The sequence below is a fragment of the Poecilia reticulata genome, linkage group LG20 (assembly GCF_000633615.1).
Source record: "Poecilia reticulata strain Guanapo linkage group LG20, Guppy_female_1.0+MT, whole genome shotgun sequence".
NCBI classification, from domain to species: Eukaryota; Metazoa; Chordata; class Actinopteri; order Cyprinodontiformes; family Poeciliidae; genus Poecilia; species Poecilia reticulata.
Window position 1 is genome coordinate 21,571,295 of NC_024350.1, and position 16,429 is coordinate 21,587,723.

Genomic DNA, 16,429 nt, shown 5'->3' on the forward strand with positions numbered 1-16,429 from the left:
ATTCTTCCATTCTGCAGACTCGGGCAACGCTGGTCTAAAACCGTCAAGTATTGTGTGAATGTATTTTCTCGCGATATCTCGCAGTGGAGTTCTCGCGACCTTTGAGGAGTGTGGCCCTCTCTTGAAGGTGTGCTTCATGGCGGTTACGAACACTGCGGTAAATATATTTTGCGATTAAAAAACAAACTTGTTGCGTTTCTTTTATTACAGTTGTTTTTTGCGTAGTTAAAGCGCGGCGTTTTTTTTGTAATTATATCTGTACCTATTAATTTATATTTGTACTGGAGGAACAAAAAGCACCAGCTCGGTTTACGCGCCACAGCAATGAATGGCTAACGTGAGCTAATGTTATGTCTGCTGCTAGCAACAAAGACATCGAGAGCTGAATACAAATCCGGCCTTGCTATTCCTATTCATTGTTCTGTTTCTTCAAACTGGGTTTAATAATAAATGTAAAGCTATAGAGCGGGGTTATGATATAGTTATGTATCTCAATAGTCCTTATACGAAATAAAAGGGTAACCGTAGCCTGCTAAAGCTAATCTGCTATTCTAACGTTAGAATGAAAATCACGTTTAGTGCTCCTGCGTATCAACTGCACTGTTAAAAATCCAAACAATACGGAAAAGCTGTGTGTGAATCAGGCTGTAAATTTCTGAGAGCTGCCTGTTTTAATCATAGTCTGAAGGCATCTTTTATCTCCCCCCATAGAAATTGTTGAATTGTTAAAGCTTCCCCGTCAGTCCTCTTCCCCTTGGGGGCTTTCCTGTCTCAGTCTGGTGGACCCAGCGGTTAGAGTGTTGCGTAAGTAAGGAGTTTATCCAGGCCCACCTGGTTTAAATCCGGGTGTAGGTCCTCAATATTTTTGCTGTTATTGATAAAAAAAATAAAAAAAAATGGTAAAATCTCATTTACATTTTATTTTATGTTGGGGAATTTTAATTTGTAGTTATGCACTAGGAATAAGCCAGATAAATACGTGTATGAGTTTTTGCTAATTTTTCCATTTTTAAATTGCAGGGAGGTGAAGCTCTGACGATGGAGAATGGACAAGGCACAGGCTCCAAGCTTGGCCTACCGCCTCTTACCCCAGAGCAGCAGGAGGCACTGCAGAGGGTGAGAGTCTCCTCCTGTCCATGTCATCCGGCACTGTGAACATCACATCAAAAATTTCATCTATTAATTCTTTATCTATTAAAAAAGGCTGCAAATACATGTAAATTTTGTTTCTTTATTCTCATTTTCTTTCACCTAAGTGATGACGAGTAAAGGAAGAGGTGTTTTCCTCTTCAACAGAGGGCAAAGCAGTAGCCAATGGGGAAATCTGTCATTAATAATTTAAATGCTACAGAATGGAGGTTCTGCTGGTAAATGCACAGTGTGAAATTAATGCTGTTTCTGTAGATTTGCTGACTATTCGATAAATTTAAACCGGTAGTGGAGTTGCACTTCTCCTCCAGTGTTGCTTTGTGGGTTAGGAGGAAACTCTCCTGAAATGTGTAATCAGTAAATACCTTAAGTTGTTCATCTTGCCTTCTGAGTTGAACCTTATTTAAGCCTTTCTTAGAAATTAAAAAGCCACAAAGAGACTAAGCTGCTAGAAATGCTGGCACAATGAGGCCATTTTGAAGTAAAAGCACAGTGATTGAATAAGATGAGCTACAAAACAGGATGGTACAATACTCTCTACATTAATGCCATACATTATTTTGCAGCTGTTTGGCTAATTGGATGGTCTTGACAAAAATAAAGCTTGAAACTGAATAAAGACTAGTTGTTATAATTGTGACAGTTGGTACTTGGATGTTGCAAGGTAAGGAAAAAGTAGCACAGTCTCCAATTAGTTACAAAAACTTCAACCAAAATGTGCGATATAATGTTGCCTGATTTAAAACAAGTTACTGTTTTGATACATAGACTCAAGCCGAAAATTTTTAGATGAATTTAGAAACAAATGTTTGCTGTTCTGCTCTGTACAGCGTAACAATCTAATATCGACTAATTTCTTTTTTTTTCTTCTTTAATTTCAACCAATAAAACAGTCAAATTTGACTGGATAGACAACATTATGTGTGGATCTGATATAAAATGCTACAAGGGTTTAAAAAAGCATGTCTATGCTGCTGTTATCACATTTTCTAAGAGCGTTCTGCAGCTCTTAAAAAGTTGTAAGCTAGGCCCACGGTATGACCAAATTTCTCAGCAGTGCAACTGAAAAAAAAAAAAATCAGAGGTTGCTCTGGCGCCACCACTGGTTGAAGATGGAACTGGAAGCATTCCCATGTGGGAGTGGACTCGGACATTCATAAGATGTTACGCCCTTAAAGAATTTGTACATGCAATTTAGACTTTAATAGTTTATTTTATCTTGACAGTTTTTTTAAGTTAAAATTTCAGCTCAATCAGTGGGGAATTATATTGAAAGTCATGGAAAAATCATGGAATTTTTTTTTCTTCTAAATACCAGTGGGAATCCTGACTCATTCAAGCACTTTTAACGGTTTTTCACCAAGTTATCTGTGTTGTATGTTTCTCCTTCAAATAAAGAGTATTGTTTAATCATTTGCAAGTGATTAAACAATCACTTGTTTAATCACAAGTGATTGTTTAATCACCGTGATTTTTTTTTTATTTTATTTTTTTTAGTAATCTGTAAAACTACAAGGTTAAAATGCAATGCTGTTGGAAATTTGGGTGCATTGGTGCAACCAGCACCAAAAGTTAGTCCAAAGCTCAGAGTAATGTTACATTTTACAGAAAATTTGTGAGTTTAGCTCATATTAAACACTTTTTTTAGCCATACTTTTATTGCATGTATTTTCTGCATGCTATAATTTTATTCTGCATGTTTGGTCACTGATGAAGGCATAATAACAACACTGTCGCTTTCCTCCTCCTCCAGGCGAAGAAGTATGCCATGGAACAAAGCATTAAGAGTGTGTTGGTGAAGCAGACCATTGCACATCAGCAGCAGCAGCTCACCAACCTGCAGGTGAGATGTTAAAAGCTTTCGTTTCTTCTCCAGAACAGACGTGGTAATGTGGCGTATCGACAGTGAGCCTTGATTCATGACAGATTATCTTAACCTGTCCATGCATTAGTAACTCCGGCCTCTCGGGTTAGGGTCAGTTGTCCTGGAAGTCCTGCTCCCCCCCCTGTCCCTCCCTCGTGCTGTGAGAACCAACACATGTGTCGACCATCTGCCTCTGCTTTTTTTTCAGATGGAGATGATCGTCCTGAAGGCTTTGGTTATCATGTTGAATGCTTTGCACTTTTAAAAGAGGGCCGTGCTTTACCTGAACTGCTGTGTGGTGAATTTGTAAATCAGGCATGGGAGGTAGATCCTCTGAATGTTTTGCTGTTTAGAGGGAGGGTCTGCATATCGTGTTAGCTTAATCGCTTTTATCTGTCTAGCAGAGCAATGACCTTTCTTGAAAAAAGCAAAAGCTAAAGGGGTATCTAACCGACTTTTCAGCACTTTTTTCATCTTTACTGTCTTTCAGATGGCAGCAGTGACAATGGGCTTTGGAGATCCTCTCTCACCTTTACAATCGGTCAATAGATCATTAAATTTTTTTTTCTTGTCCGCATTTCCAGTGGAAAAGGACTGTTACCCTTCTTTTACTGGTTGCGTTGGCAACAATCCCTGCCTTTTTAATCTAACCGAAGAATGCATATTTTATAAGGAAACATTGCTTTCTGCAGCGTCTGTCATTGCAACCATTTCTGCAGCGTTTGAGATGTGGAAGCCCTCATTTGCTTTTTTTTGCTTTTTTTAAGTTTGCTTTCGCACTTTTTTAAAATCAAATACGTATACGTATCCGTAAACATGCTTTTTAATTCACAGAAGAGTTTCTAAAGGGAGAAAAGGCACGTCTCTTTGAAAAATATGCATTTCTTGTTTTGAAAACAGCAGCTGGCAGGAGACAAAAGAGGGATAGCAATCCCTTTATGGACCAAAATGAGAGAACTTCTGTGTCAGGGATATTTTCTTTTTTCTTTTTGCCATCTCAATGTGAAGCTTTGTCTCGGTGAACAAACAAGTCATCTTCTCGTTATGCTGTAGCTTAGCAAAGTTAAACCTCCTCTGGTAACACGATGAGTTTAAGAAGCAGACCAAAGTCATCAGTAAAACACAAAGACATGATGATTAAAGCATCCCCCTCAAGTTAGACTCGAGAAGAAAATTCCAAGACTTTTGTTTGGATTTCTTTTGAACGCCACAGTTACTTTTTCGTTACCTTACTTTGCATCCCTGGAGTCCAGGTCAGTTACCGAAGCCAAATATTTGTGAGGGCTGTGCATGTCGATCACTCCTGTGTGTTTTTTTTTATCTCCATATGTCAGTAAGTAACTGAACACTAACAGAATATAGGCCAAATTTTAACTATTTCAGGTGACATGTGTGTCAGACAAAAAAGACTTACCCCGTTGATCCCCCTTTAATACCCTCTATATACCTGTTCAGGCCTCCCAATACTGAGAATTGGCCTTTTGACTATTTTTGGGAATACATGCCCAATAGAGCAGGCATATATATACATATATTTTATCTATGTGTGTGTTTTGATGTTTATATTCCTTTCTTTTATTCTCTAATGCTTATTGTGTGTTGTTTTCCCTCGACTGGCAGGTGGCAGCTCAGCGGCAACGTGCGCTAGCGATCATGTGTCGGGTGTACGTGGGCTCCATATACTATGAGCTCGGCGAGGACACCATCAGACAAGCCTTTGCCCCCTTCGGTCCGATCAAGAGCATTGACATGTCTTGGGATTCGGTTACAATGAAGCATAAGGTTTGTGTCGTTTAACATTCACCCTCCTTAAGCCTTTCCACACTTTGTCACAAACCAACCAGAAACGTTTGAGGGTGCTGGTGGGTACACTTCTGCTAAGGTGCTAATAGCGGCGCTCATTTTTCCCTTAGAGCTTTTGCTAGCTTTGAAAATGTTTAGCACCGTTAGCTTTAAATTCAGAAGTGCTAATTTACAAGAACTGGTATAATTTGAGTTGGAGTTGGTGCTCTAGCTTCTGTGTTGGGGCAGTGGGTTGGCGTTAGCAGAACTAATGTTTGTTAGTGGTGGATACTATTGTATAAGATTTGTTTAGCTTAATTGTGAAGAGAAAGAAAAGCAATGGTTTTAAATTAAGAGTGCATTTTTATTAAGCATCTGTGAGGCAATTTATATTTGTTGAAACAATCTTTTGTTCCAGTTAAAGTTACAAGTCTTTTGGGATATATCTTCAGACATCAAGAAACTTAAATTTTAGCCCACACTTCTCTGCCAAATTGAAAAGAGCGCTCATGTTAACAGCGATTTTTCCAAGTGTGGTCACAGATGAGGTCTGAACTTTTGACTGGTCCATTTCATTGGAAACCCTGCCATATTCTTACGTTGTCTCCTGCCTCTAACGGGTTTTTTCCAGGTCAATTTGGAATTTAACTCGATTCATCGTCTCATGAACTCTTACCAAAAAGAAAGTGACCCTTACAGCACCTGCTTCCGTATATCCCAGATTCCAAAAAATACGTTGAGGTCTGCAGTCAAAATGTGACAAAAAAATCTGGAAAAGCTCAGAGGGTGTCAATACTTTTGCAAGACACTATAGATTCTGGCCACATTTAAAGTGTATTTTGGGTTTTCTGTGAACATGAATGGTACTTCTACGTGCAGGGCTTCGCCTTTGTGGAGTACGACGTGCCAGAAGCTGCTCAGCTGGCTCTGGAACAGATGAACTCGGTCATGTTAGGAGGGCGAAACATTAAGGTGAGTCATTTAGAGACGGTTTTGGCTACAGTGGGACATTCAGAGAGCAGTCATCTTATTCTTCAGCGCTTATTTGAGGAACCAGGTGGAGTGCTTTTTTTTTATTTTTTAAACTAATAACAGGGTTGTGAAGTCAAGTCTGGATAAGACAGTACAAGTTCCAAGACTTTCTTTATTGTTTTATTATTCAAAAGAGATGTACTTTCTTTAAAATGATGATTTTATATTTGAATTACACTTTATGCTTTGACTTACCATATCATACTGTGCATTTTTTTTACATATTCAGTTAGTTTATTAGATTAATGTAGATTAAAGTACAATAGGCACTTTTAGGTCTGGTTTTTAGGTCCTCAGGTGTAACTGGCTTGTGTTGGCTAATCCTATAACATCATTTTTTAATCTACTGACATGGACTCCATCATTCTGAAGCAGAATTAACCAAGCTTCTCTCAAACAAGTGAAGGTGTTACATAAAGGTGAAACGATTTATTGATTACTGAAATAATCAACTGATATAGTAGTCGAATAAGTGTTAACTGGAGTACATAGACTGTAAAACATGAGATTTTCTGAAAGAAGAACATCGTAAGAGCAGTAATTAAGCCGAAACTAAACACAATATATTTGCATCTTTTGCTACAAATGATCAAGCATTCACTATAGGAATGCTGTCATTGCATTTTAGGCAATAAAATATTTTTCTTTTTAAAAAAGAAGAATTTGATCAGTTTGCATTTTTTTTGTATTTCTTGTATTGCATAAAGTAAGCTAAAGCAGTTAAACAAAAAATTTGCAGACTGCACCATTTTTTTAAAATCCAATTACGCAATTAATCTCCAGAATAAATGAATTGTTAGCCGCAGCCCTTACCCAGATACTAGAAAAGGTGTGAAATAGCCATTTGTTACACCATTAGCTCTGAAGTTAATGACCCCATTGATTTGTTTGATTATTTGTGGAGCATTCAGATAATAAAACCCACCAGGGTGAATGTTTTCTCCTCAAATGAGTTAGGAAAATACCTTAATGATTACATTGATTGGATATTTGTAGCAACCAAGTACTTTTCTTGCAGTTATACAAAAATGTGTTGCATTTGAAAACAAACTAACTCCTCTCCATGTTTGGTGTCTCTCTGTTTATTCACAGGTGCGTGTCGTATGTATGAAGTATGACGTTTGTGTGTGTCTGTGTGTGTTGCTCTTCCAAGATGTCCTGGTAGCTTGTTTAAGTGAGGATTTTCAGTGAGATGCCCAGCGGTGCGTGAAATCTCTCTGCTACCAAGTTGTGCTGATGATGGACTGCGCCTGGGTGGTGTTAATTGGCCGCCTCATCTGTTGTACAGATGCCATTTAGACTCGTCTCGAACTTTTTGTGAAAGCGTCGTACCGCTGAGATCGCGTTGCGTCTTGCAGCTAAACTCCGCTCCTTTTAGTGTTAAATTTAAATTTCAGCTCCCAACATACGGTTCATCCGGAAAGTATTCACAGCCCTTTACTTTTTTCACATTTCATGTAACAGCCTTAGTCCAAGTTGTATTAAATTAATATCTTTCCTCACATTTCTACGCATTAATATCTTTTTATGACAATGTGGAATACAGTTGGACATTTCTTTTAGATTTATTGAAAATAAGTATTCACAGCCTTTGCTTTACACTCTTTGAAAATGACACCACAAGGTCAAATCTTTAGGCAGTTTTGCCCATTCTTCTCTGCTGTTCTTCTCAAACTCCATCAGGTTGGATGGGAGACATCTGTGCAGCCTTTATTAGATCTTTCTGGAGATATTCATTCAGATTTAAGTCTGGACTCTTTCTCACAGACGGGTTCTGAAGCCTTTCAGATCTTGGCCGTTGTGCTGAAGAATGAACTGTTTCCCCAGTCTGATGTAAAGATGCTCTGAAGCAGGTTTTGACCCAGGATGTCTCTGCACCATGTATTCATCTTTTCCTTTATCTTGACTAGTGTGCCAGCAGCAGCATGTTGCTGGCACCACCATGCTTGATCAGCCGTGCCTGGTCTCTTCCAAACATGATGCCTGGCCTTCACACCAAAGACTTTATTTTTTGTTTCATCAGACCAGTGGATCTTGTTTCTTCTGGCCTGATTGGTGGACTGAAGAAGAGATGGTTGTCTTTCTGCAAGTTTCTCCACTCTCCACAGTGGAACGCTGTATCTCTGAGAATGACCATGGGGTTCTTGGTTTCCTCCCTCACTGAGGCTCTTCTCCGCTGATCACTCAGTTACACGGCCGACTCTAGAAGAGTCCTGGTGGTTTTAAACTTTTTTTCACGCTTCTTCTACGCTCATTGAGACCTTTCAACCAGTAGAAATGTTTCTTGATCCTTCTCAAGATTTAAACCTCAAAACAATCTTGCAGACAAATCCCGTGAGTTCACGCTTGATGTTTGACCTCTGACCTGCGCTGTCAACTGTGGGACCTTACAGAAATGAATGTAAATCAAGTCCAATCAACTGAATTTACCTGAAATGGAGCTGACTTAACTTGTAGGAATGAAGTGGTGTGAATACTTTCCAGATGCAATGCAGGAAATTATAAAACCTCAGTTGCATCCTGACAAACTTCAATAAGTGTGTTTCGGTAACTTCATTACACACAGTGATATTTTAAAGAGTTTATTCCTGTAGAATTTAACATTTATGGCCTAAAATTTGCAAAAGTAGAACATTGCACAGGGCCTATAATTTCTTTAGATGCAGAAACACTCATGTACTACACAGAATCTACACTCAATAGTCACCGATGTGATAAACCTGTGTGGCATTTTTATTTTACCGTACTTTATGGCTGAGTTGATACTGAACTTGATGAAACTCTATAAACCAACACCAGCAGATGACATGGCTCCTGAACTCACCACTGACTGGAAACTTGGATTCTACACATCTCTTCGTCTAGACACCAGGAGATTGTTTTTGAGATAAAACTAAAAATTTATTTTCATCTGAAAAGAAAACATCTTTTTTTTTTCTCCTTAGCACACATAAGGTTATTCTGACATTTGTCTCTGTAATCCATGTTGTGAATGCAACTCTTATGCGTCTTTTCTACCACACTTAAATTCATTGTAATTGTATTTAAATGGCACCAATTTACAACAATTGTCTCAAGAAACTTTACCAAAAAAATCATACATACATTTCAGTTGATCATAGTTATCAAACATTACAATAACCTCAATTATTCAAAGTAGTTTAAAAAGGTTTTATCTGAGGGAACCCAGCATATTGCTGCAAGTCATTGCAGCAATATGCTGCAATGACTCACCCAGGAGAATTTATTCCTCCTGGGTGGATATGTGTTGACAGCAGAAAATCGTTTGAGTGTTTCCTTCCACTAGACTTTCCATTCATCTGTTTGGACAATAGTCATATTTTTAGCAAGGACATTTTTGGCTAACCTGGCTGTCTTATGAACAGCTATCAAGCCAGTGGGTCATAAAATTCTAATAGTTATTTATTTATTGTTTTTAAGAAAATGAACAATAAACACTATAAAATATTATTGTATGTAATCTCACTGCTGAGTGGAGTTACCGAAATAAACCTTTTCACTGAAGTGCCCCATAGACTCTTCCCATAGTGCGTTTTCCATCGGTACCATAAAGACCCCCCGTTTAGAGGCCCTGTCGATTTAATCTGTGCAATAGGTTGGGCGGCCAAGTAACATCGGTCAGGCGCAACCCATCATCGACCAGCTGGCAGAGGAGGCACGTGCCTACAACCGGATCTACGTAGCGTCTGTCCACCCGGACCTGTCGGACGACGACATCAAGAGCGTGTTTGAGGCCTTCGGAAGGATTAAATCGTGCACGTTAGCTAGAGACCCCACATCAGGGCGACACAGGGGCTTTGGCTTCATTGGTGAGCTAGGAGGCGCTCATTCTCTCATGCTCCTGAGTTGCTGATACTCTGCTGCTGACTTTTTGCTGTTTTCTTCCCATTTTACTTTGAAATTCATCCAACAGAGTATGAAAAGCCTCAGTCAGCCCTGGATGCGGTGTCCTCTATGAATCTTTTTGACCTGGGTGGTCAGTACTTGCGAGTCGGCAAAGCAGTGACTCCACCGATGCCGCTATTGACCCCCACGACCCCGGGTGGGCTGCCACCTGCTGCGGCTGTAGCTGCAGCGGCAGCTACGGCTAAGATAACGGCCCAGGCAAGTATAAATCCCTTCCAAAGGGATTTAATGGCCCTCCAGGTAAATATAACTCAGATTTAGCTAGATATGACATAGCACAGATGCACAGATTTCTGGGTCAGAAGAAATCGGAAGTTACCAGAATAGTGTTAGTTTAGCAAGACTGAATGTAAGCCTGCTTCAGTTCAGTTAAACGCTTAAAAATAAAATCCATTTGTACTTTAAAGCTCCTCCCTCTCAGTTTAACGGCATTAATCCGTGATTATTTCACCTGTGATCCTTCTTAACTCGCTAAAATGAACTGTTTGCCACCAACATTTTGACCCTGATGGAGACGAGGCTGAGCTCGCTCTCTCTTTGCCATGCGGTGTGATTGTTCACTGTGTTGCCTTGTGCTGTTTTCTGTGTGTTTCCCGTACCTAATGTGTTGGGCCCCCCCCCTTTCTTAAGGAGGCGGTAGCTGGCGCGTCAGTTTTGGGGGCGTTGGCAGCACCACAGCTTCTTGGACAGCAGATAGGATTACCTCAGGCTGTTATGGCTGCACAGGCACCAGGTGTTATCACAGGTACGGACTGATGTGAATCTGTCTTTGTGGGTGTGGCGAGCAGGGTTGATTCATCTCCGAATGGTATTTTTGATAGTATGATGACATTAGGGGAGGAAATAATTACAGTACAGTGGACCCCCTTATAACTGAATACCTGGGACTCCTCTAAAAGTGCTTGTAACTACCTATTTTAATAGTTTAACGCCAAATGTATCTAAATATGCATCAATACGTACAGTAGAAACAACAGTGCTGCAGAAGCTAATAATTACAGTCTTCCTTTTGTCTGCTCTTGGGGGTACAACCAATCAGAGCCAAGGAAACGGCGCTCTTGGATTGGTTGTTTTGTGAACGCCAATCAATTTCATGTCAAGTTTTATCACACCCTGGAATTTCAGCTTCTATTTTCTATGAAAAAATCTGCGAACAGGTGGATTTTTGTTTTACAAAAAGAAAAATCTGATTAGGCGGGGGTCCGCTGTATAAGAAAAATGTATTTCTCCCCCATACAGATTTCTTCTTTTTTTTTGTCAAATGTGTACACTTAAAAAAGTGTTAATATCAAAGGTAACCTGAGGAAAATATTAAAAAAAACGGTTCTGAAATTATTATGTCATTTATGGGAAATAGCTATGCAAATCAACTTGTTTTGTGGTTCAGTTTCACAATCCACCTGCACAATAAAAATAAAATCACCTAAACTGAACCTGTCTGACAAAATGAAATGGACTGAAAACATCTTTAAAGCAACACGTCAGGCCATCAGTCACCTAAAGAAATTCAGGAACACATGAAAAATTAAGTCATTAACATTTTACAAAGATATTTACAAGGCTTCGCGAATCACAGAAAAAGGCATTACTGTGAAATTGAGAAGACATGTTTACCAAAAGTACAAGAGTCCATCAACGACTAATCCATGAAGTCCAAGAGAAAAGGACTGAGCAAAAAGCACTGCAGGCCTCAGTTAAGGTCACTGTTCCTGGTTCGACAGTAAGAGAGACTGGGAGAGCTCCAAGGTCAAAACTACTGCTCACAAAAAATATCACAGAGGCACATCTCACCATTTCCCTAAAAACCTTCATACTCAAAACATTTGGGGACACATTGTATGGACTGGAGAGACGTAAGTGGAAGTATTTGGAAGGTGTGTGTCCTGTTAGAGCACAGCATTTCAGAAAAAGACCATACGATGAGTCAGACCATAGGGGTTATACTCCTGCGGTCTGGGGCTAATTTGCCTAAATGCCATAACTGATCAAATCTTAATCCTGCTGTCCATCAGAAAATTATCCAACCATTAGTTTGTGAAGCTCAAGTTTACCCGAGGTGCGCAGAAACGCAACCTGACGCAGGTTTACCACTGAATATCTCATTAATAACACGTCTTCTAGTTGAATCTAGGTGATTCTGCAGAGTGAGCTAAAGTTCCCCTACACAATGTTTCCCAGTATTTCACAGAGGTTCAACTGGGTTTATTAAACGTTTCCACCAAAATAAACCACCTAAAATGGCTTCTTTATGTAGTTGGGTTTTCTTCATTTATTAAAATTTCTATTACGATGTAAAACATGTAAGTATGGGCAGAGAGCAAAAGCAGAGGGAATCCCTAAAGGACATTTTACATCATAATGAAGCTGCTTTTCATTTATTAAAAGGATTTAAGCAAAATCATTGGTTTATACATGATCTGGTTAATGCATGTTTTAAAGCAGGTACTTCAACTTGACATGTCTGACAGCACAAGATGTATGGTTACACATTGAATCCTTCGATTGATTCCTTTTTCTGGAACACATTTTTTCCTTCTACTAAACTTTCCAGTAATGTGCTTGGATACTGCACTTTAAGAAGCTTCTTTTGCATAGGCAATCCGGTGGCCTACCTGGTTTTCAACTTTCTCCTACAATTTGTTTGTAAATACTATTATTCACATTGCTCCTCTCCATATATCATAAATATACATACATGCTCAAAGATTTTAAACCTGTATGTACCACTTGTAACAATTGTCTTCTTTTTTTCCAGGAGAAACGCCACAAAATGTTTTTCTTTCTTTTTCTTTTCTCTTTTGTTTCCCACTACGCATTTTCCACACACATTCAGATTTGGATTTTATGGGTTCCCTGAGCCTAACAGCTATATACATTTTTATATTATTTTTTTTTTCATTTTCTTATATGCATATTTGTAGATGTATAGTACCTTTAAAGGCATTTTCAAATCCAGCCAGAAGGTTTTATCTGGCCCTCTAGATTCTAGAAAATGAACCTTAAATATAATTTGTGTGCTTAAATATTATTTCATCAAAGCAGTTTCACCTGTATTCTGCCAAATTAGATTTAAGGTCAAAATATGTTTATTTAATTTCAAATGGCTAATTATTCATACTTTAACAGTTTGTTAATGTGTAGTTTTGTTGTTTTACTTTATTTGATGGGGACAAATACAAGACAACATAATGGCTGCATCAGTATTTATAGCCATAGATCATTCGCAACACTCATCACAAGAAAGGCCTTTAACAGTTGATTAAAATGAAAAGTTAAAATCAACAGTAAACATATAAAGCAACATATTTAAAACTACTGAATAAAACCAATTGAGTGCAGTTCTGATTGATCTTAATTCTTTAGCCTTGAAATGAATATTTTAATGTCGGTTATGGTCTTAAAATCAGACGGTAAGTTACAATACTTTAAACTCCTAATAGAGAAGCTAAATTGTATTTTATCAAGACATTCTGCCACAACCGGCCCTTTAAACACATTCTAGATATTAATGCGACCCAAAATGAATGAGCTTGACACCCCTGCCTTAAACAAAGTGAACCTTTATACAATTTATTTTTTTACTCTGCATCATATTTCTGCTGTTTAAGCTACTTTAATGTTCTTGAGCTGCAGTCTGTGTGCCTTCGTTGTAAAGGTGTGACTCCAGTTCGTCCTCCCATACCCGTGATTCCCCAAGTTGGTCTAGTGAACCCGGTGCTCGCATCACCGCCTGTGCTGTCTAACCAAGCCGGCGGCTCGAACCAACAGGAGAAGAAGGAGGAGAAAGAGGAGACGCTTCAGGATGGCACAGGCCAGGAGATGCTAAGTGACCAGGAGCACATGAGCATCTCGGGGAGCAGTGCCAGGCACATGGTGATGCAGAAGTTGCTCAGAAAATCCGAGGTGACCCACGCTGCTGATTTACCAGTCGTGTCTCCTGAATGGAAACCGTTCTGTGCTCACCGAACCTTCTTGTCCCACTTCAGTCCACGGTGATGGTGCTTCGAAACATGGTTGGACCAGAGGACATCGACGACGACCTGGAGGGCGAGGTGACGGAGGAGTGCGGGAAGTTCGGCACCGTCAACAGAGTCATCATCTACCAGGAGAAGCAAGGAGAGGAGGAAGACGCAGACATCATAGTCAAAATCTTTGTAGAGTTTTCCGCCGCCTCCGAGATGAACAAAGCTATCCAAGCCCTGAACGACCGCTGGTTTGGAGGCCGCAAAGTTGTTGCAGAGGTGTATGACCAAGACCGTTTTAACAGCAGCGACCTTTCTGCATAACGTGTTAGAAATGGCTTACCAGCACCCGTATCATTTACCTGTCACCAAAAGTCATTTCAGCCATCCTCACTGCAGCTAAAAGGTGCGGGCTTCTGAAAACTGTAATTATGTTTTTATTGTCTTTTTTTTTTTCCCTTTTTTTTTATTGCTGTTGATATTAATATGAAAAAGTTCCATTGGGGGGAAATTCAATAAAAAACTTGTAGGATTTTTTTTCTGCTTTGTGATCTGTGAAGACTCCCTTTTATGGTGCAAGTTTCAAATTTTTGTAATCTGATCTTGTACAACATATAGTTTTTTTTTTTCGGCTTAGCTCCTTTGTTTTCTGTTATGAAATTGTCAGGACATGTAAACACTTTTTTTCCTTTCTACAATAAAAGGTTATTGTTTGTCCACAAACAGCTTGTTGGAGAATTTTTTAAAAAATGGTTGCAGTGAGAAAGCAACTAAAGAATTTTCTATTTGTTTTATTGTGGTGTGACTGAAACAATCTTAGACTTTTTATGAAGGTGGGATGGACCAGTTGAAAAAACTTAACCAAATTCAATTAAAATTGTTGTCATACATGATTTGCCTCATCCTGTATTTCTGTTTTTATTTTTTGATGAAGTAGGAGTGAGTGAAGTTAAGGCTAAGCTGGAAGGGGATTAGACATTTTAAGATTAATTTGGAATAAATATGAACTTAATTTACAGAGTCCTTGCAGATTTGCTTCACACTTCAAATTATTTATAAATGTGTTTTATTATGAATAGTTTAGATAATTGTTAGCACTATCGGGAAAAATTGACATATTTTCTTTTATTTCACATTTGGGAATTTAAACATTAGAATTTTTTTTTTTAAATCATACGTTTTGCATGCTTTTGACTTATATTTTGTTTTACTTTTGGGAAATGTATTCTGAAAATATATCAATGTGTATCATTAGCCTATAAAAAGAACATGTTACTCTGAACAGATTAGATACTTTTGTGATCCAGTTTATTCAGAGGTACCTGTAAATTGAAATACCCGATAAGGCCGCCAGGTGGCGGTGTAAAGCAACCTTGTGGCCTCTGCTAAGGAGAAGCTAAGCGGCGGTGCTCCAGCCCGAGCCTAGCCCAGCCCCCCCGCACACCAGACCGGCCTGCCTCAGCTCAACAGGGGAGGCAAGCGCGGCTGTTGCTGAAGCTCCTGCTCTCTGCTTGGATTCTACCAACCCTGGGGTCGGACGAACACCGTCTGGTCACTTTTTGTGACTTATTCTGGGATGTTGCTGCCACACACAGTCGTCCCGTGTTTTTTGTAGTTTTTATTAAAGCGCAGTCGGTTAACGGCAGCACCGCCACAAAGACGTCCAGCCTCCTCCTCCTAGCCGACGCTGGCTAACTGTGTCTAGCTTCCTGAGGACGAACGCATCATTACGAGTTAATCTCCGCTGACTCGTTTGGCGTAAGCCGCTTGGTCATAGCTGTTTATCTATAACTCGGTGACTAAAGTGGATGCTTTCAGTCGCCCACCCACGACTGCGGCGGACAGGGCAGCGTTTCGCGACGCGGGGTGTTCGGAAGATTGATTTTCAGTTAGCCTCGGCGGAGGAGCTTCGGGGGATGTTGGCGGCGGCGGCAGCAAAACAAGCTAACGTCGGTTGCTCCGTGTGAAGGAGGGGAGTGTAAGAAAGTGAGGCAACACTTCAAGCTCATCCGTAAGGAGCTTCATTTCCTTCATGTTGGGTTAAATTCCGGATTGGATGTCGCTGGGAGGATCCCGACAATTTTCAAACAGAACCTGACACGGAATATACATCAGAAACAGATCGAAAGGATTATTTTTGTGCTTCTTCAGGTGGATTTCGGCCTCCTACTCTGGATCATTGGAGAAACAAATTAGGTGTTTTGGCACTGACTTAACCTCCCTCTCCCGCTGCACTCTCTAATGCGGAGATCTTAGTAGCACCGGCATCCAAATCCCCTTAGGCGGCCGGACATGCTGAAGTGTATCCCCCTGTGGCGCTGCAATCGCCACGTCGAGTCGGTGGACAAGCGCCACTGCAACCTGCAGACTGTCCCCGATGAGATCTTTCGCTACAGCCGCAGTCTGGAGGAACTTCTCCTCGATGCCAACCAACTCAAAGAGCTACCAAAGGTATGCTTGGTGTCTTTGCGCGTTCATTCATTTACCACCGCTTCAGTTTCTCACAGTCGTTCACCTGTTTAAAAGCAGAGGTCACCCTGCAGGTGAGGCAATCGGTGACACACCCCAGCAAATCACATGACATTTTCCTTACTTTGATCAGGTTTCTTCTGTTTTGTTTGGTAAACTTTGACCATTTTGCCCTCCACATATGCACGGTTTTTGTTTTTTCTCAAATTAGCATTCATACCCCTTGAACCTTGTCACAACTGTC

The 16,429-nt window shown here is 39.9% G+C and overlaps 2 protein-coding genes across 31 annotated transcripts in view; both read left to right on the plus strand.

Moving 5' to 3' along the window:
- Positions 1-49: 49 nt before the first annotated feature.
- Positions 50-14,439, plus strand: LOC103456825 (poly(U)-binding-splicing factor PUF60). 7 transcript variants are annotated; one of them, XM_008396629.2, is made up of 12 exons: positions 50-157; positions 712-804; positions 1,021-1,116; positions 2,903-2,992; positions 3,504-3,554; positions 4,634-4,795; positions 5,675-5,767; positions 9,444-9,657; positions 9,762-9,994; positions 10,385-10,499; positions 13,410-13,657; positions 13,741-14,439. In XM_008396629.2, the coding sequence occupies exons 3-12, from the start codon at positions 1,039-1,041 to the stop codon at positions 14,038-14,040; spliced, it is 1,584 nt and encodes a 527-aa protein (XP_008394851.1). In that variant the 5' UTR covers positions 50-157; positions 712-804; positions 1,021-1,038; the 3' UTR covers positions 14,041-14,439. The 7 variants fall into 7 exon arrangements, with proteins under 7 accessions (XP_008394851.1, XP_008394846.2, XP_017157349.1 ...); XM_008396624.2 differs by lacking the exon at positions 712-804 and having other exon boundaries at positions 97-157; XM_017301860.1 differs by lacking the exon at positions 712-804 and having other exon boundaries at positions 97-157; positions 10,388-10,499.
- Positions 14,440-15,147: 708 nt separating this feature from the next.
- The window catches only part of scrib (scribble planar cell polarity protein), an 81,877-nt gene continuing 80,595 nt past the window's right edge, over positions 15,148-16,429 (plus strand). For all 24 annotated transcript variants that reach the window (XM_008396597.1, XM_008396596.1, XM_008396602.1 and 21 more), the window contains exon 1: positions 15,148-16,167. In XM_008396597.1, coding sequence (XP_008394819.1) covers positions 16,009-16,167 — 159 coding nt within the window. In that variant the 5' untranslated portion in view covers positions 15,148-16,008. The remainder of the gene's footprint in view (positions 16,168-16,429) is intronic.